General features: G+C 46.3%; 1 protein-coding gene across 2 annotated transcripts in view; it reads left to right on the top strand.

Moving 5' to 3' along the window:
* Window positions 1–19,254, top strand: part of B4GALT1 (beta-1,4-galactosyltransferase 1) — a 50,132-nt gene that overhangs the window by 11,360 nt on the left and 19,518 nt on the right. For both annotated transcript variants that reach the window (XM_032634844.1, XM_032634845.1), the window contains exon 2: window positions 15,535–15,770. In XM_032634844.1, coding sequence (XP_032490735.1) covers window positions 15,535–15,770 — 236 coding nt within the window. The remainder of the gene's footprint in view (window positions 1–15,534; window positions 15,771–19,254) is intronic.

Raw genomic sequence — 19,254 nt, 5'->3', positions numbered from 1 at the left:
TTAGAAAACCTAAGACACAGGCCTGTAGATCACCTGTCTTTACTCTACCCAGGGGCTGGTGATGGAAGCCAGGATGCCAAGCCCTGAAGTTCAGTTTTGACATCAACCTACTGAGTGATCTGAAAGAAGTCACGTTCTCTCACTGGGCCTCACTTTGTGCATCTATAAAACGAGATGAGGGGGTTGGCCTGGATATTCTCCGGAGTCTCTTCCTGCCTGGGAATTCTGATGTAGCCTTGTACTCCTGCCTAATACAGCTTAATGTCTTGGCCGCAGGTGGGCCAGCCGTGTAGAGCTGGGTGACTGTCAGTGCACCCTGAGCCAGGATTGAGTCAGTTACTGGACAAATCCACACCCAGCTGACCCTTCCAGCAATTCCAGTTTCTAGGCCCCAAGTCACAAGTAAATTGGTCAGCTTGAAAACCCAATCAGTGGGAGCTGCTGTGAATCTTGGGTTCTAGGCTCCAGCAATAATCGTACCAACCACTCCCACAACAGGTAATGCTTACTCGGCACTTACTGACATGCCAAGTGTGGGAAGAGTACTACATATGCATTATTTTCAGTAACTCTCACAGCAACTCTTTTTCTTGCCTAATTGACCTGGTTAGACCTTCCAGCACTAGTTGAATAGACACAGTAAGAGAGGACATCCTTGTCTTGTTTCTGATCTTAGGGGGAAAACATTCAGTCTTTCACATTCAGTCTTTAAGTATGCTGTTAGCAGTGGGATTTTTGCAGATGCTCTTTATCACATGAGGAAGTTCCCTTCTGTTCCTAGTTTGTTGAGTGTTTTTTATCATGCATAGGTGTTGATGTGTTTTGTCACATGCTTTTCTGTGTCTGTTGAGATGGTCATGTGGTTTTTTGTCATTTGTCATTCTATTGATAACGGTGTTTCTCAGGTATAAATCAAACTTGATCCCTGGGATAAATCCCACTTGGTTGTGGTGTGTCATCCTTTTTATATGCTGCTTGCTTCAGTTTACTAATATTTTAGTTGAGAATTCTTATTCATAAGAGACATTGATCTATAGGGACTATTTTCCAAATTTATTGAGGTATAATTGGCAAATAAATCTGTAGTTTTCCTTCTCATCCTTCTCATGATGTCTTTGTCTGAATTTGGTATCAAGGTAACACAGCCTCACAGAATAAGTAGGGATGTGTTCCCTCCTCTTCAGTTTTGGGGAGAGTTTGTGAGGGTTGTATTAATTCTTCTTTGAATTTCTGGTAGAATTCACTAGTGAGACCATCTGGGCCTGGGCTTTTATTTGTGGGAAGCTTTTTGACTACTGATTCAATTTCTTTATTTGTTATAGGTCTATTCAGATTTTCTTTTTATTCTTAAGTCAGTTTTGGTAGTTTGTGTCTTCCTAGGAATTTGTCTACTTCATCTAAGTCATCTAATTTGTTGGCATACAGTTATTCATAGTATTCCCTATAATCCTTTTTATTACTCTAAGTTTGTTAGGAATATTTCTGCTTTCATTCCCAACTTTGATAATTTGGTCTTCTCTCTTTTTTTTTTCTTGGTCAGTCTAGCCAAAAGTATGGCATTTTTGTTGATCTTTTCAAAGAACCAACTTTGGGTTCATGGATTTTCTCTATTTTTCTGTTCTCTTTTTCATTACTTTCTGCTCTAATCTTTATTATCTTCTTCCTTCTGTTTTGCTTTAGCTTTGGGTGTAGTTTGCTTTTCTTTTTCTTAAAACCCTTTTTAAGGTGGAAGGTTAGGTTATTGATTTGGGATCTAAAGATCACATACTTTTAACATTTTAATACATACTGTCAAATTGCCCTCCAATTTAGCCTCATCAGCAGTGTATGAGAGGTGCCTGTTTCCCACACAGGATGTTATCAGTCTTTTTACATTTGTCAATATGATGGTCAAATGTGGCATCTTGTTTTAGTTTGTTTCTCTGATTACTGATGGTGTTGAGCAAATTTCATGTGTTAGTTGGCCATTCGTATTTCTTCTGTAAATTACTTGTTAATATTTTTACCCATTTTTCTATTATTTTTTGAAATAAGTTTATAGGAGTTTTTAATACTATGGATATTACTCCATTTGCAAATATGAGCTCCATGTGTCACGTGTCTTTTAATTTTACCTCTGGTATCTTTGATCATACAAAAGTTTTATGTATTTAAGTCCGTCTTTTCCTTTATGACTTCAGGTTGTTTTGCACTTAGGAAGGTCTTCATCATCCCAAGATTGTAAAAATTTTCTTTTGTATTCTTTTCTTTTTTAAAAAATATTTATTTATTTTTGGCTGCGTTGGGTCTTCGTTTCTGTGTGCGGGTTTTCTCTAGTTGCGGTGAGCAGGGGCTACTCTTCATTGTGGTGTGCGGGCTTCTCATCGCGGTAGCTTCTCTTGTTGTGGAGCACGGGCTCTAAGCGTGTGGGCTTCAGTAGTTGTGGCCCATGGGTTCTAGAGCGCAGGCTCAGTAGTTGTGACGCACGGGCTTAGTTGCTCCGTGGCATGTGGGATCTTCCTGGACCAGGGCTCGAACCCGTGTCCCCTGTGTTGGCAGGCAGATTCTTAACCACTGCGCCACCAGGAAAGCCCTGTATTCTTTTCTAAGCTGGTTCTTTAACATTTTAGTACTTGTCCCTGACAGTAAAAGATGAACAGAATCACTCTTTAACCCTCATATGTTGTAAGAAGCCTCATACCCACAGGACCCTTTGAGGTCCTGGACTCTTTTTCCAAATCTATCACTTATGCTGGTGGCTTAGAAATGTGAAATTTTAGCTGCTTGTGATTATAGAGTTGTAATAATCTGTAGGCTTTGAAGTTCTAGGGAGTCAGGGGAGAAGGCGGAGTAATGCTTATTGAACATCTGTTAGTGCTAAGCACTGTGATAGGAATGTATATGTGTTATCTCATTTACCATGTAAAGAGAACACATTATTATCTCCATTCCTTAGAGGAAGAAATTGGAACTGGCTGCATTTAAAGAGGTCTTGATGCCAGAGAGGTATTGCTAGGAGTGCATGGCTGGCTGACTGCCCAGGTGGCCTATAGGGCAGCAGGCTTTCCACAGTGCAAGGTCTGGGTTTAGTGGGAGAGAGAAGGATGTACTTGGAACCAGCATTGCAGATCCAGAAATGCATTCAGGGCTCCAAAACTGATCAGAGGGTCAGCTGACTCAGTAATAAAACTTATTTGCATTCTGGAATGCTAAATCTCTGCACTACTGCAAGATTGGAACTGTCAGGTGGCTTAGAATTCTCTGGCTGCTGGCAGCACTATAAGGGAAGCCATAGTATAATCAGGGCAGCTGCTAAGTCAGAAGTCACAGCAGGGAGGTGAGTTGTACTCTAATGATGGATGGTGTCAGGCTGTCAGGCTGATGAACCCATCCCACAGTGTTGCAGAACTCCTTCAGGGACCTTGGTCTGATCCAGAGGTCAGGGCTCCTTTCTCCCTTGTACACCCCTGGAAGGACACATCCAGCTCCAGCCTCCACCACTCCCCTATTTATTTCCTTGTGTACTTTCTTCCTTCTTTTCTTCCTTTCCATCCAGCCATCCAACTTTTTATTTCATGCCTATTATCATCAAGGACTCTCTTGCCTTATTTTCTTGTGTTATTTTATCCTCATTCCCCCTTCCATTTCCCAACCCCACCATGGGCAGCGATTCTAAAGTGTTTAATGTGTATCTGTTTTTGCTCTTGCTAAATGGGAGCCACTGCTTCATATATATGCAATTTCTAATTTAAATTCAATTTTTTAGATTAACATACAGTAAAATTGGCCCTTTTTTGGTTCTATGAATTTATATATATGTGTGTATATATACATATATATAAAACTACCGCCACAATCCAGATGCAGAATAGTTCTGTCACCCCCCAAAATCCCCCTGTAGTCACATTTTCCCCTCACCCTTCACCCCTGTTAACCACTGATCATTACTGTTTTGTCTTTTTGAGAAGGCCATATAAATGGATCATACAGTATATGTATTTTTAACTTATGTAAATGGTATTTTTTATAGCTCATTTTGATTCTATTTCTTTTAACCCAGATCTGCTTTTTCTTTTTTTTCAATTTTTAAAAATTTGACATAACGGCAAACTTACAGAAAAGTTGCTAGAATTATACAAAGAGTTTCTGGATATCCCTGGATCCCCCTAAATTCCCAAAACGTTAACATTTTACTGTATTTCCTTTTTCTTCTCTCTCTCCCTGGTTGTGCCTGTGTGATATTCCAAATCATGCCCCTTTACCCCTAATTATTCAGTATGTATTTCCTAAAAACAAGGATTTTTTATATAACCATAGTATAATGATCAAATCAGGAAGTCAACATTGAAAATTTTCTATTATCTCATCTACAGACCTTATGAAGATTTTGTCAGTTGTCCCAAGAATGTCCTTGTAGTAAAAGAAAATTGAAGAGCACGCATTTTTTTCAGTCATCATGTCTCTTTCGGCTCTTAATCTGGAACAATGCCTGACACTTCTTTGTATTACACGACACTGAAAATATTGAAGAGTGTGGGCCAGTTGTTCTGTAAAGGCCCCTCAATCTGAGTCTGTCTGATGTTTCCTTGTGATGAGGTTCAGGTTATGCCTTGAATAAGAATACCAGTGAACGATGCTGAGTTCTTCTCGGTACATAATATCTGGAGGCACATGCTGTTAATTTGTTCCTTACTGGCCATGTGAACTTTGATCATTTCATTATGGTGGTGCCTGCTGTTTCTCCATTATCAAGTTTGCTATTTTACCCCCCCCTTTTTTTTTTTTTGCGGTGCACGGGCCTCTCACTGCTGTGGCCTCTCTCGTTGCAGAGCACAGGCTCCAGATGCGCAGGCCCAGCGGCCATGGCTCACGGGCCCAGCCGCTCTGCGGCATGCGGGATCCCCCCGGACTGGGGCATGAACCCGCGTCCCCTGCATCGGCAGGCGGACTCTCAACCACTGCGCCACCAGGGAAGCCCTATTTTACCCCTTTTAATTAAAATGTGTCTTATGGGCATTTACTTTGAGATTATGTAAATACCTTGTTATTCCTCATACTTTCATCCATTGATTTTTAGTGCCTATTGATGATTCTTACCTGAATTATTATTATCATGGTGGTTGGTGATCTATCATTGCTTCTACATTTATTAGTTGGCATTTTCCTGTGAGGAAGAGTTTTCCCATTTCCCTATTTTCATATATTAGTACAGAGTTGTGGATTCTTACTTTATTCAATAGTTCATAATCCTTTACTAACATTATTTATTTTGATGCTCAGACTGTCCTAGCTTTGGCCAATGAGATCCCCTTCGAGCTGGCTTCTGTGTCATTTTGGCATATCCCTTCATTCTTTGAGCATTTCCTTTCTTTTAGGCAAATCAAGATGTTCCGGGCTCCTCTTGTTAATTCTCTGACCCAGCCCTGGAATCAGCCACTTCTCCGATGAGCACTGTTTCTTTTTAGTAGATTATGGTATTTAGAAACTAAGAGCTGGGCTGCAGATGCTCACCCTTGATTATAAGGTCCATCCACATTGCTGTGTGTAATCTAGTGTCTGTGGTGTTCATACCAATTTTCTCTCTCCATTAATGGTAGACTCCCACACTGCCTTCAACACTGCCTTCACACATAATGCTGTAAGGAATGGCCTTCTACATGTCCTTTATGGACCTATGTGTGTATTTATGCTGCTTCGAGGGTGCCAGATATGGGTCCAGAATGGTTGCCCCCATTTATGTTTCCACCAGCAGAGCAAGAGCGACTCTACAAATACTTGGCATTAACCAACTTCCTAATTTTTGCCAAACGTGTAGATACAATGGGTGAGCTCTTTTTTAAAATAATTAATTAATTAATTAATTTACTTGACTGCGTTGAGTCTTAGTTGCAGCACACGGGATCTTTCATTGAGGTGCGCAGGCCTCTCTCTCTAGTTGTGGCGGGCTCTAGAGTGCGCGGGCTTAGTTGCCCAGCGGCATGTGGGATCTTAGTTCCCCGACCAGGGATCAAACCCGTGTTCCCTGCATGGGAAGGCAGATTCTTAACCACTGGACCACCAGGGAAGTCCCTGGGTAAGCTCTTGTTTTAACGTGGTTTTCTCTGATTTCAAATGAGCTGGAGCATCTTTTCATATGCTTGATGGCCTTTGGGATTCTTCTTTGGTAAATTGTTTATTCATAATAATTCTTTGGCTGTTTTTTCACAGGGACTCATATTTTTCTTGATGACATGGAAGGTTTCCTTATACATCCTGGATACTAAACTGCAGACCTCTTCTCTCAATCTGTCAGCTCTCTGTTTGCTTTGCCCACGCTATCTTTTGTTTGAACAGAAGACTTTTTTCCCTATTGTTTTGTGCATTCTCTCACCAGTACTCTTTTTGTGTAACTATGTTAATACCGTTAGTCCCTCTGCATTTTAAATGTGCTGGTATAATTTAACTCTGCTGATTCTCCTCAGCAGTCTGTCTTAAGACTTTTAGCCTCTATTAAATTCTATTAAGAATGACTTTGCCTCTTAGAGTGTAAGGCCCGCACGCAAGTATTATTCATATATTTACTCAGCAAATACATGTTGTAGACCTACTGTGTGTTAGGCACTGTGCTATATTACAGACAAGGTTTAGAGGTTATGAAACGTGCCTGTGGCTTTTCAGAGGTGGAGCCGGGATTTGAATCCTGGTCTGTAACCTTTCCTACCATGCTGCTTCCCTTGCAAATTGCATTTGGTTCATGTAGAGCTGTGTGTCAAATTTCTACATCTTTTCTAACAAATGGCCTAAGAAGGTGCAGAGCAAAATGTTCTCCTGCAGCATCCTGAGGAGGGGAAAATCAGGCAAGGAATGGAGGTAAATGTGGCTCTGGCCATCCTGGGCCTGGCAGGCCCGGGGCCTACCTGCTGGTGACTGACCCCAGGCTGAGAGTGCAAGACCCGGAGGAGACTGGGAGGCTGCCTCAGCCTGCAGAGGAAGGTCTTTAAATAACGCCCAGGCCTGTATCATCTAATCCTTCCTGAGAAGCTCAAATCATCCTTTCCAGAAGTGCTCTAGTTCTAAGGGGTGAGAGATCCAGCACGATCATCCTGGGGCTAATTTCCAGGCAAGTTGGCCTCCCAAGCCTTTCCTGGTAGTGATAACTGTGGGCAGGCACAGTTTTCACAAATTCCAGTGGAGGGAGGGCAGCCAGTCAGGAGAAGTGCTGGGTGAGGAGGAAATCTGCGTTTGGGCCGGAACCAAACAAAGCAGAAATTCCTCCTGGGACAGTTTTTCCCCAGAGGACAAACACTGGGAAGCCTGTTTACTGGGCTTTAAAAGCCTTGATCCCTGGCCACTGCTTCTTGACCTCAGGCCTTGCATCTCTGTGGTTCCACTGCTGGTGGAAACCTCCTCGGGTCACCCCAGGACAGACGTGTACTGTTATGCCCCGAGTTCTGGGGTCTCCCAGGGTTTCCCAGTGCTCTATCCTTGTTTCTACTGCCCCCTTGAATTCTGAGCCATGACCATGTATGTATAGAAATGCACTTGAGAAGGGTTTAGATCAGTGATGTCACATCAGGTTCACTTTTAGGCTCCTTGGATCAGTTGGTGGCTTGCTGGAATCCCCACAGATTCTGAACCCTAGGATTCTGAGATGGAATCCCCATGGGCACAGTGGAGGGAGAGTGGAGGGGCACATGAGCTGTAATCTGTTGTCTGCTGTGTAGATGCATCCATGAACATCAGAACCCTAAAGGATTAATAAGGAAAAGATAAGGATGGCTTTTTTGCAAATCCAAGAGTGTCCTTGTGGAAGGCTGTTAGTCTCTCTGGCCTTCAGTTTCCCTTATGTGTAATGCTGGGGTTGAAATATAATTCTCGAGGTCCCTCCAGCCCTGGTCTGCCAGGATTATCCACAGGTCTATTTCAAGGTGGATCCTGACCCTTCGAGGTGATGGAATCTGACCTTGACTTTGCTCCCTTAGGTTTAGGCCTTGGTACCCTTGGTAACAGGATCCTGGACTGAGTGACCACCCAAGGCTTTTCTGGTGATCTTAATGACCCATATTAGACTTTGAGCTTTGGGGTTATTCTCTCAAGGAACAAGTGGTATTTGGTGAAATGCCTATTTGCTCTGGCAGTGTGAGGTTTAGGTGAGGAAATAGCAACATTTTCATTAGGAGGTTAGGCTGTCCACTGCCACAGTCTCAAATTATAGGTCTAGAATCTGGAGGAAACTCATTTAAAATTGAGGGCAGGGGATGTGCCTGTAGATCATGAATCAGGTGCTATACCTGGAAACCAAAGGCATCTTTGGAGCCCGGAAAGGAGAGTGTTCTTGCCCTTGGTCGCCTTGGGTGTAGGTGTGTACTTAGGACAGCACTCTAGATTCTCAAGCATCACGTAGGCAAGATGGTTCCCTACTCTGCTAATTCACATTCTTACCTCGTAGTTGAATAAGTGCTGTGGGGTCACCACATGTTTGTGCAGCCTGTTCTGCCAGAAACTGTCCCAAGTACAAAAAGGAATGGTGTACAACTCCTGCCCTCAAGGAGACGAGGGTCTGCTGGAAGAAGCAGGGAGGTAGACTGGCACCCGCCCCCTGTGGGGGGGGCTTGGATGCGTGCTTGTGAAGGTTGTGATGTTGGTACGTAAAGGGTGTTTGTAGGCATCTGGAGCAGGGACCAGTTGGCCTGAGGGAGTTGGGGCAAGCTTTGAAGTTCAAAGTTTGAACTTTGAAGGACTGTTCCCTTACCTACTTCACAAAGGTTTTTGAGGTAACTTATAAGAATACACACCATAAAAAAGGTCAACATAAATAAATTAAAACAAGAGAAAGAGAAAATGTGGCTTAAAAAGTTAAGATTCGGGAAGAGTTAAAATGTAGATATTCAGGCTCTGCAGCCCAGAATAGCTATTACATCTGTCCCTTTGCAAAAGCCAAAAGTGAAACATCGTCAGAGAGCAGCCGTACGCGGTAAGTTGTTTTTCTTGGTGCCTCACTCTTAAAGAGCTTCATGGGGGTGGGAGGGAGGTGGTGGTGAACAGGTGAGCCTGTAAACAGGTGAGCCTATTTCTCAAAATATGCTCTAGGGACCTGCATTAAAGCTACATAGAGTAGTTGTAAAAAGGCAGAGTCCGGGACCCCAGCCCCAGACTTTGCACCTCAAAAGCTCTGGGGAGGAGGATCCAAGAATCTGCAGTTTTACACGCTTCCCCAGATGATTCTTTGTGTACTCCACAATTTGAGAACCTCTGCAATAGATGGAAACCTCAACAGTATCTTGAAAGCAAATGCAATAAAGCGAGTGAGGGTGCTTGGCCCTTGTTTGAAGGCTGGGTGAGAATTTAATGGGAGCGAGAGCAGTGCACAAGAAAAGGCAGTTCCCCTGAGGTTCATCCCTCGCCGGGTCGCTTGCAGGTCATATTTTGGAAGACCTACACAGTGTGGCAGTCCAGGCACACGGCAGGGCCACGCCTTAGCACAGAGATGGACGGAGGAGCAGCTGGCCCCACTATGCCCTATTGGCCCAGCTTCCCCTTGGCCACCTGGGTTCTGCTCTGCAGCCTTCCTCTGGCAGGATCTTTTATTTTTTGAACAAATATTTTGTTTTTCTCTGCACCCCCAAATGCAGGGTTCTGAGACCACAAATATGCTCTGCTTCCTGTTGAAAAAGTGTTTTTCCCCCCAGGGTCTAATAGTGGCTTGGATGGTGAGTTGGCAGAAAGAACAGTGGGTGTTGAAATTGTATTCTGCACGCACTGTGCCCAAGACATATCAAGTCAGCCTTTGGAATAGATTATTCCTGTTTTCTGGTCACGGAGTTGTATGTTTTGAAGTCTTTATTTTGGAAGACACTTCTTTATTGAGAAAGGGATGAAGGAGGGGTCACAACTGTTGTCCTTGGGTTATATTTTTAAATATTTATTGTTCAATTGTAAAGATATACCGAAAGGTATAAAGAAAAATACCCTGAACATCTGGTTTAAGAAATAAATCATTTCCAGTATTTTTGAAGCCTTTGTGATTTAGATTTTAAAACCCAATAAGACATGGTGAACGTGAGCCTTGAGCAGTCCCAGCTGGTGGCTCTCTGTCCTGTGCTCCTCCATCAGGTTTTCTTGAGGTTTATTGAAATCCTCTTGGTTGCTTGTGTTGGTGGCAGGGAGAATAGCTGTGCACCATTCACTCAGCTCAGAGTTGTTGACATACTCCGTGTCCATGGCAGCCAAGTGGACACTCACAACTCTTCTCCCAGAGGGGAGCTGAGGGGCCCAGTGGAGTCAGCTGCTTCTCTGCAAAGCTTTTCTTGACTCTGTTCCCTGGCCCCGGAGTTGACTCCCCTTCCTTTGTGCCATTTCAGCTGTTCTCACCACTGTCACCCTCACCGTCATTGTTTGCTTTGCTGGTCTCCCCCCTGCCAAGGGCAAAGACCTCTTCTTAACCCAGCCCCACTGCTGCATGCCTGGCACCAACTGGCATGTGGTGTGTGCTAACCGGGTACATGGTTGAATGGATGTGGTGCTATGAGTGTTTAAAGAAGGCGGAGGAAAAGTAAGAACCAACCTTGAGTGGTCTGAGAAGGCTTCCTAGGGGAGGTGATGTTTGAGCTGAGGCCAGGCAGCTGTTAGATTGGTGATAAGGAAGTCCTTGGAGAATTCTGGAGAGCTTCTCTTCCCTGAAGGACTGGGGAGAAGATTTGGAATGAGCCCCATGCAGTGGACGGTGCTTCTCATTTTTAGTGTAAGGGGTTACAAGGGGCATCATGAGTTGGTGGCTTGAAGGGGGGCTCTGCCGTACTGTCAGGTCTGAGGCTTGACCAAGGAAGAGATTCCAACACCTCAGCTTGTTGAACCACAAAGCTAGTTCCCAAATCAGTGAATTTCATTGCTCAAGAAAAAAATTGTTTTTAAACTTGGAGGCCTGACCCATGGCTGCAAGTAAGGGTTTTTTAAAAAATTAAATTAAAAAAGATCAATCCAGCATCAAAATCCACTGTGATCATTTCATAAAAGAAAGGGAATTTTAACATTTAAAGAGTAAGAAGCACTTCATCTTGGAAGAATGGGCATTCTGATATATTGATTACCTTGAGCTTAATGAAGGACCACTTACATTATCTTTGACCATTTTGTCTCAGGCTCATGAAACATTGTCACCACTCCACAACAGGCCAAGGACTGTCTTGACCCATTGGTTGGTCCGTTGGGAAGCAGTGGCTAGACGTTCCAGCCTCTTTGGCTGAGGCTAGAGGAATGAACGAGTGGTTCAGCCAGCCTGGAAGTGAGGCAGGGAGTCTGTGCTGGGCTGGCTCTGGATTCACAGGGCTTTTGATGGAGGGGCATATGTGTGTTTGGGTTTGCCGTGCTGGGCGAGGGAGCAGTGGAATCTGTCTGAGTTGAGTTCACACACTGAAGTTATTGAGCGACTTACATGCAAGGCTGTGACCTAGACTCCCAGCTGAGAGGCCCACGTGGCAGGGCTTTAGTGGGGGGAGCCGAGGACAGGCTAACATCTGCTCATCTGCTTACGTAACCCTGCTTCCCAGCTCTTAGAGCCAAGAAAACACACAAGCCGGCCCAGCAGGGCCGAGGGCTTGTGGTAGCACGCGCCACGCGCTGCACAGCAAGGGGGCCTTGGCTCGGCCCGAGGACCGTCAGGAAGCCTCAGCCCTCTGCTTCCTCCCCCACGCCTCTCCCGAGGCCCCCGCGGTGGCTCTGAGACCTGCTGGCAGGTCAGTGTGGTTCTAGTCAGAGCTGGTCACTGCCCTCTTGGAGTCTGAGCTCTTTGGACTTTCTAATTAGGGCAAAGCCAGGTGTGCCACGAAGGATGTCCCCTGCCTCGTGGCAGGAGGTGTGCCGGGTATGCAGGGAGGCCTCCTGGCTAGTGCCGGCTCCAGGAAAACGTTCAGCCCCGGATCTGGAGCCACCACAGCTGCCAAGCACTGACCCATCTCTGGGGTGTGAACGGGGAGGGGCGGTCCTCAGAGCGGTGGCAGCTTCAAGGAGAGAAGGCAGGGAAAAGAATTGCCAGATTGGGCCAGAAGGGGTGTCAAGGTGCTCTAGATGTGTGGGAGACAGGGCAGGGTTGTGAGAGGGCACAGGGAGGAGTAGGGGAGTGAGAAAGGCTGTTTGGTGATCAAGCTCTGCATGGAGCCGCTGGGGCAGCAAGTCCCTCGGACAGCCTTGAACCAGGGTGGTTTTCACGTGGGTCCTGCCACGCTCAGCAGGGGGCTCCTTGAAGTCAGGAACTGTCCTGTCCATCCCATCACCTCCCACCTCCCTGACCTGGCACACAGTAGGTGTCCAGAAAATATTGATTGAAACGAATTGAAAGTGGCCTTGACACACCACAGAAAGCGTTTATGTTAAACAAACTCTTCTGGCTTGATGGTTGAGTAGGCTCCCGTGGATGGACGGTCACATGCTGTTAACCCCTATGCGGGGGCTGAAGGAAGAGGAGGGGGATAGAAGATGGACCACCCAGGTTATCAGCTCCCATAATTGGGTAGACAGTGTTTTCAGTTGCTGAAGGAACTCTGGAGCAGAAGCGGATTGGCCATAGGTGGTGGTGGTGGTGGTGGTGGTGAGGTTAAATAAGTGTTCGTGTGAGTTCCAATCCCTGCAGTTTGCAAATGGAAGCCAGTATCCTGAGAGTGGCTGGCTGGTAGTTGCCCAAAGATCATCCAACAAGTCACTTGTAGAGCTGAACTAGGACCCAGGCAGCCTTTCTCCTGACCAGGAAACTACCTCAGGACCATCTTTCTGGAACTGCTGAAGGGGTGAAATTAAGACGCTTCTAGCCTGCAGGTGTCTGCTCCAGGGAGGGTGGGCAGACCAAGTGTGAATTCCTGTTTTCTGGTTTGGTTTCAGAAGTTGTGAGAAGTTTGGTAGGGTGGCAGTCCAGATGCCTCTTGGGTTCCCAAAAATGGAGCGATGTTTAGCAGCATTTTCAGAACCAAAGGTGGGGCAGGCTGGGGATGGGGTGCAGATGTCGTGGGGCCTTCTGAAGTGAGAAGAGCCCAATGACAGGTCTTCTTTTCATGTTTTTCACAAGCACCCTGTGCAGCAGGGTCCCCCAAAAGGCTTTGCCCAAGGTTGGGGAGTAGAGCAACCCAGGCCTGCTGGACCCTGTGGGAAAGGGCTCCCTCCATGAAAGCCCCAAGGCTTGTGAAGATGGGCGGTCCGGCTCCCCTCTGCCCATCTTGCCCAATAAGAATCCCTTGGGCTCCTTGTTATTTACGTGGGTCCTTACCAAGATCTACCGAGTCAGGTTCTCTAGGGGAGAGGCCTGAGATTCCATATTTTTACTGATTACCTCACATGATTCTGATGATAGAATGTGTTCACACTCCTCACATTTTTCTGTAGAGACAATGGCCAGGCTGACCCCTTACTTGGTTCTGGGACATAGTACCTACTCACCTGAGGGCACCCTGGGAGGTTGGAGCTGGGTCAGCAGGCAGTCATGTGAGGGACTGATCTGTGAGGCCTCTGTTCCTCCAGAGACCGAGGTGCACGGCCAGGCAGAGACTAGGGCTTTTGATCCCTGAAGACCTCCTTCCTGCCGCACGGGGTCTGCCGTCTGAGCTCTGGACAGACCAGAGCAAAAGGACAAGGCCAGACTGGGGCTTTGATTTTAAGATCCTAGTCTCTCAATGACGTTAGAGGGAAGAGGGAAGAGTGTTTCTGGCAAAGGGAAAAGTGTGGGCATAGGCACAGTTTATTGGAACGGGAAGGAGGGTAGAGCTGAGACTGAAGGGCCTTGTTGCCAAGCTAAGAGGCTTAGCCCTACCTTGTCCAAGGCTATAGCCTTAGAGCCATCAGAGGGTTTTAGCAGGAAAGTGATAGGATCAGAGCTGTGTCTCAGAAGAAAATGAACTAATGTGAGCGGGTGCTGTGATGATAGAACTGGGTCAGCGTCAGAGGGAGGGAAGGTGTGAGGAGTCCTGGGGATCCAGGAGAGGGGAGAAGAGGAGGAGATGCAGGTCCATACCTGCTGACAGGCAAGGGGAGCGAGAGTCACAGCTTCCTTTTCTTGGGCTGCCTCATTTCAGGAGGGTGAGTGATCCCTGAAGACAAGAGGTGCTTGGAGAGCTACATACTATTGACAAACAAACAGGGCAACAGAGGGCTGCACACTGGACCCTGGGTGGTTCTCACCAGCATGTTTCAGGTGAACTTGCTCTGAGTTTGTGGTCTGGGTCTGGCTTCTGTTCTGTAGTGTTTAGGTTCCTTCCTTTGTTCCTGTGGATAGTTTACTCCATAGGTAAAGCTGGTTATGCTAGAGTAATGGTTCCTAAAGTATGTTCCCTGATAAAATGATTCTATGGCCAAATAAGTTTAGGAAGTGGTGAGATAGATAAAGTGAACTTCTTGACTGCACAGCTTCTCAGAGCTTTTGGTATGCATTATGACTTCCCAGAAGCAAGATTTAGTATGCAGCGTTCCCAAACTTATTTGACCAGGGGACGTGTTCTTCCATTGAGCATCTCACTGGGACTAGTGTTTCCTGGAACCCACTTTGAGAAAGTCTGGCCTACAGGGAATACTGGGGACCTGGGTTCAAGTGTTGACTCTGTTCCCAATTCCCTGTGTGTCCCTAGGCTAGTCATTTTTCTCCTGCCCTCCCCATGTGTGCTGTGGCAGGGGTGGTTGTCAGACTTGGAGGAGTGAGGTCCTCTCTCAGCTCCACCTGTTTCTACTTAGGAGACGGGGACTTTTATGTCTGTATCTGGATCTTCACCCTTGCCTTTTCCTCTACTCCTAACCTGCCACTACCTCACAAGCCACCATCCACGTCTCATCAATTTGTCTTCTGAGCCCAGAGCTCTCTTACTAACTTAGTTCTCTCATTTGGAGCCATGTTCTTCTAGGCCAGAAACTTTGGAGTTGCCCCTGACTTTTCCTCCCTTCTTCATCCCCTGCTTATTCTAAGCACTCTTCTTTGATGTTTGTTCTGGCTGTTTCTTCTCTCTGCTTCCCCTTAGTTCCTCCAGTCCCTACCCGTTGAGTTTGTTTCATCTGTGCATCACTTCCCTTCCTGAGACATGGGTTACTCATGCCACTCTCTGCCGCTTGTAATTTCAGGCTCATTTTCTCCACAGGGACCTCCCCAACACACACGCACACTTTCCCCCGACTAGGTTAGGTTCAGAGAGATGATGTGAGTCATTTGTCCAAGGCCACACAGCTGGGAGGTGGCAGAGTTTCAACCTCAGGATTTCTGACAAAGTGCTTTCTCAGCCATGCTTTCTGATCCTTACTACAGCTTGTCAGGAAGTCTGAGCAGGAATTACTCCATTTCCATTTTTCAGTTGAGCAACATAGTCTGAGAGGAGTGGGTCCTAGGAAGGTGAAGTGCTTCAGAGGGTGACCAGCTGTCTGGGTTTGCCTGATACTGAAGGGTTTCCTGGGATGGTCAGTCATGCTAGTTCTGGACATGGTACCCAGTGCTGGGCCTGAGTGCCTTTTCCACAGCCACACTGTCTCCCAGGAGGAGATGCTTCCAGCGGTAGCGGCCTGGCCACCTGCAGAGTCCTGTGGCCTGATATCTTCTCCTTCCCTCCACCTCTCTAGTTGGCCCCATGCTGATTGAGTTTAACAAAGCTGTGGACCTGAAGCTTGTGGAGGAACAGAACCCGAAGGTGAAGGTGGGTGGTCGCTATACCCCCAAGGACTGCGTCTCTCCTCACAAGGTGGCCATCATCATTCCGTTCCGCAACCGGCAGGAACACCTCAAGTACTGGCTGTATTATTTGCACCCAGTCCTACAGCGTCAGCAGTTGGACTATGGCATCTATGTTATCAACCAGGTGAGGTCTGGGAAGGTGGAGGGAGGGAGGGAAGGAGTGTACACGTGTGTGCATGTGTGTGCGTGTGTGTGTACGCGCGTGCATGCGCGTGCTTCTGTACTCAAATATGTGAGTAATGAGGGGTGAAGGAATGGAAGTGATTTTTTAGACATCTGGCATTTTGCAACTCCACTACCACCCCCACCCCCCTCCTTATCTTGGTGCAAATGAGCTAAATGCCATACAGTGTTGTTTTGTTTTGTTTTTTCCCAAGAGTATAACTTTGGTGTTTCAAGTTTATCCTGAATACCTAAATTCCTATCTTTAGACTATAACCTCCCAGTTGGAATAACACATCTAACTTATCTATATTCCAAATTCCCTTGAAATTCATCTGAAGAGACAGGCTGCATTTCCATTTCTAAAAGGTCCAGTGTCCATTTCATTTCAAGTTAAACTCTGGGTCTGCTTGTAGTAAGTTAGCTTGAGTAGTAAGATTACTAGCAGTTGACAGCTTCCATCAAAGTTGAGGGACTTGGTGGGCCTTCCTTGGACCAGAAGACTTGCTTAAGAAAAACCCTGCCATCAAGGAACACTTGTCTGACGCCAGTGAGCACGTGTTGACCATGGCAAGATTCAGGAGCCTGTTATTAAAGCAACGGCAGTGAGCGCCTGGGAGAGGAAGCCACCAGCACCAGGGGCCAGCAGAGATTACGAGGAACAGGCCACGCCAGCTGCATCTCCTTTCCCTCTTTGACAGTTGTTTTACCAGTAGATGAATGATACACTGTAGACACCATGTCAGATCTTATTCATCAAGGCATCTGGTGGCCTCCCACAAATCTGCCTGAGCAGAGGAGAGACAGCTGTGGTCTGGATGGCATATAAACTAGATTAAAATATATACTTGGGTAAAGAGTGTAAAAGATAGTTAGTGATGATGCCAAGTTTTTGAATTTAGGTGATTGTGGTCAAGGAAGACTTGGTGTGGGCGCCCGGGGGGCAGAATGCGAATGTATAGAAAGCTTGTATTTTAGGTGAATGTGAGATTTCCCTTCGATTATGAAGTCAAAACAAATATTGGACCAGTGAAATTTAGCCGCTATCTTAAATTCCTATGACATGCTTATATAGATATTCCCCACGTTTCCAATAACAGATTTCCAAATGTCCTATACCAGCTCTTTGCTCCTGCCCGCCCCAGTCCAAGCTGGCAGAACAACTAAGCAAGCCAGCTTGGACCAGTGGCCCCGCTGTGCCAGCTGACACTGGACACTGCCTGAGATGGGGCTTCTCCCACAGTGTGCTTTCCGAAATGGAGATCTGAGGCCAAACGCATCTGAGGAATGCCGGACTGAACAACACGAAGCAGGTTTCGTTCCTGCAGAGCCTTCAGTGTACTGGTGTACATTACAGCCTCCGGAAGGACTCCGCACATAGTGTTTCCCGAGCTCATCTGACTGGAGAGCCGTTTTCCAAGAACCACCTCAAGCGAAGAGTGTTCCGTGAATTGAACATTAGGGAAAGCAGGCCTACATTAACACCTCCTCCCCTCCCACCTTCTTACTTTCCCTAGGATACTGAGAAACACCCCCAATTCCTATCTTTTCCCACATGTATCTCAGCATCGGAAGTACTTTATTTTTCGTTTTTCAAACATTTACGTCTTTTTTTTTTCTTCTTCTTTATGCAGGTTTTTAATTGTAAAATACGATATGCCTACTGAGAAGTGCACAGAACAAAACTGTCAATGTAACAAATAAAAAGAGGATACTTACATAACCACTACTCGAATCTGAAAGTATTGATACTTGTCAGCATCTTAAAAACCTCCCATCTCCTTTTCTCATCACAAGCTCCTTCCCTCTTCCCGGTTAAACACCATCCTCACTTCTTGACAATCATTTCCTTTAACCTGCATGCATCCCTAACAAAAGAGTTTAGTTTTGTCAACATCTAACTTTATTATTATTTTTCACACACACACTGTATTTTATTTTTACAAGAGAAAAGCATTGTAACATTTACTTCTTTTTTTCCTTTAGTCTTGTCTGTATTGTCGTCTCTCCCCCACCCCATCCCCCCTACCCCTGCCCCCAGTGCGTGTCTTTTTGCTTCTTCATCTTTTCCTTCTCTTCCAAGGGTTAACTTTTCACCTTCGGTGAATAATTTCCTCTTTATCTCCCTCTCCCCCAGTTAATCTAGTTTGTTCTGCTCCAGCTCCGCCCTGATTATTTCTTTGGGAAAATATGATCTGACTTCCAGGTAACCAAGTCATAAAGAAACTTGAAGTCTGCTCTACCTTTCCAGTGAAGAATATCTTTGTATAAAGAACCCATAATAAAGTGATGATAGGAAACCTAAGCCTTGAGAAGAAAGAGGTGGGAGGGGAAACATTTGGAGCGTGCCCCGTCTACAAATTAGGACCTTCCTGTGTTCTCTGTTTTACTGTTATAGTAAGGGAAAGGGAGTTCATAGCATCTGGCTTGGGCTTTGTGTACCATTTGTTGAGCAAATAGGCTTCTCAGCGTCTTCCTGTCTCAGACACCCTGCTGTCATTTTGATGCTTCATTCACCACCACCCCCAACACATACCCCATTTAAGATGAGAAAGTGCTTAAAATAGGAGGGGCCCCTGAGACATCTAGTCCCGGGGTTCTCAGACAGGTTTTTAAGAACAAAACCTCTTCCTGCCACTTTAAAATCCTCCACAGCCCCCATCCACAGTGGGTCACAATGGTGCTATTCTACTTGAAGTGGGGGCCGTGTCCCCATCTCTGTCCCCTGACTTCCCCTTCAGTCTTTGCTGGGATTCATGTGTACCCCTGAGGCCAGATAGTGTGAAAACTGTTCTATTTTGCAGGTGAGGAAACTGAGGCTCAGAGAAGGGAAGTGACGGGTAGGAAGCCACATAAGCCACGGTAGGGCTGCAGCTCAGAGGCCAGTCCCCGTCTCCTAGTGCCCTCTCAGTGCATCAGCACTAACTCCCTCCTCAAGGCCATTTAGTTCCTCCTTCTCAAAGCTGGGTGTCCAGGGCTGGGAGTGAGCACCAGGTTCAGGCTGCCTGGGTTCCGGCTCTGCTCCTTGCCAGCTCAGTGACCTTGGGCTTGAGTCCTTCACACCTCAGTTTCCTCAGTAGTGGGAAGGCAAGGTTTTAGTCCTTAGCACACAGGGCTGTGACGCACCTGGCACACAGTGAACCCTTGGTAAACATTAGCTGATTTGAGTTCTTTCTCCACACCGCCCCCACCCGCCCCATCCTGTCCCCTTCTTCCTGCCTATTTTCTCTGCCTAGGACTGTGGTGATAAACTCTTTACTGCTCTCTCCCCGCCTCCTGCTTCACCCCCACTCAATACCAGCGTTGAGACCCTCTCTCCCACTTGTGTGGCCTCCGTGGGGTCAGATAGTGGACTTAGGGACCACGGCAAGCCCACCAGCTTCTTCAGAGAAGGGTTGTGTCTCAAGCTCCACACACAGGGATGAGCTTTCCTGGGCTTTTGTGGC

Source organism: Phocoena sinus, chromosome 6, assembly GCF_008692025.1.
Source record: "Phocoena sinus isolate mPhoSin1 chromosome 6, mPhoSin1.pri, whole genome shotgun sequence".
In the NCBI taxonomy this organism is placed as follows: Eukaryota; Metazoa; Chordata; class Mammalia; order Artiodactyla; family Phocoenidae; genus Phocoena; species Phocoena sinus.
The sequence above is the reverse complement of the archived record's forward strand: the minus strand, read 5'-3'. Positions and strand labels throughout refer to the sequence as shown.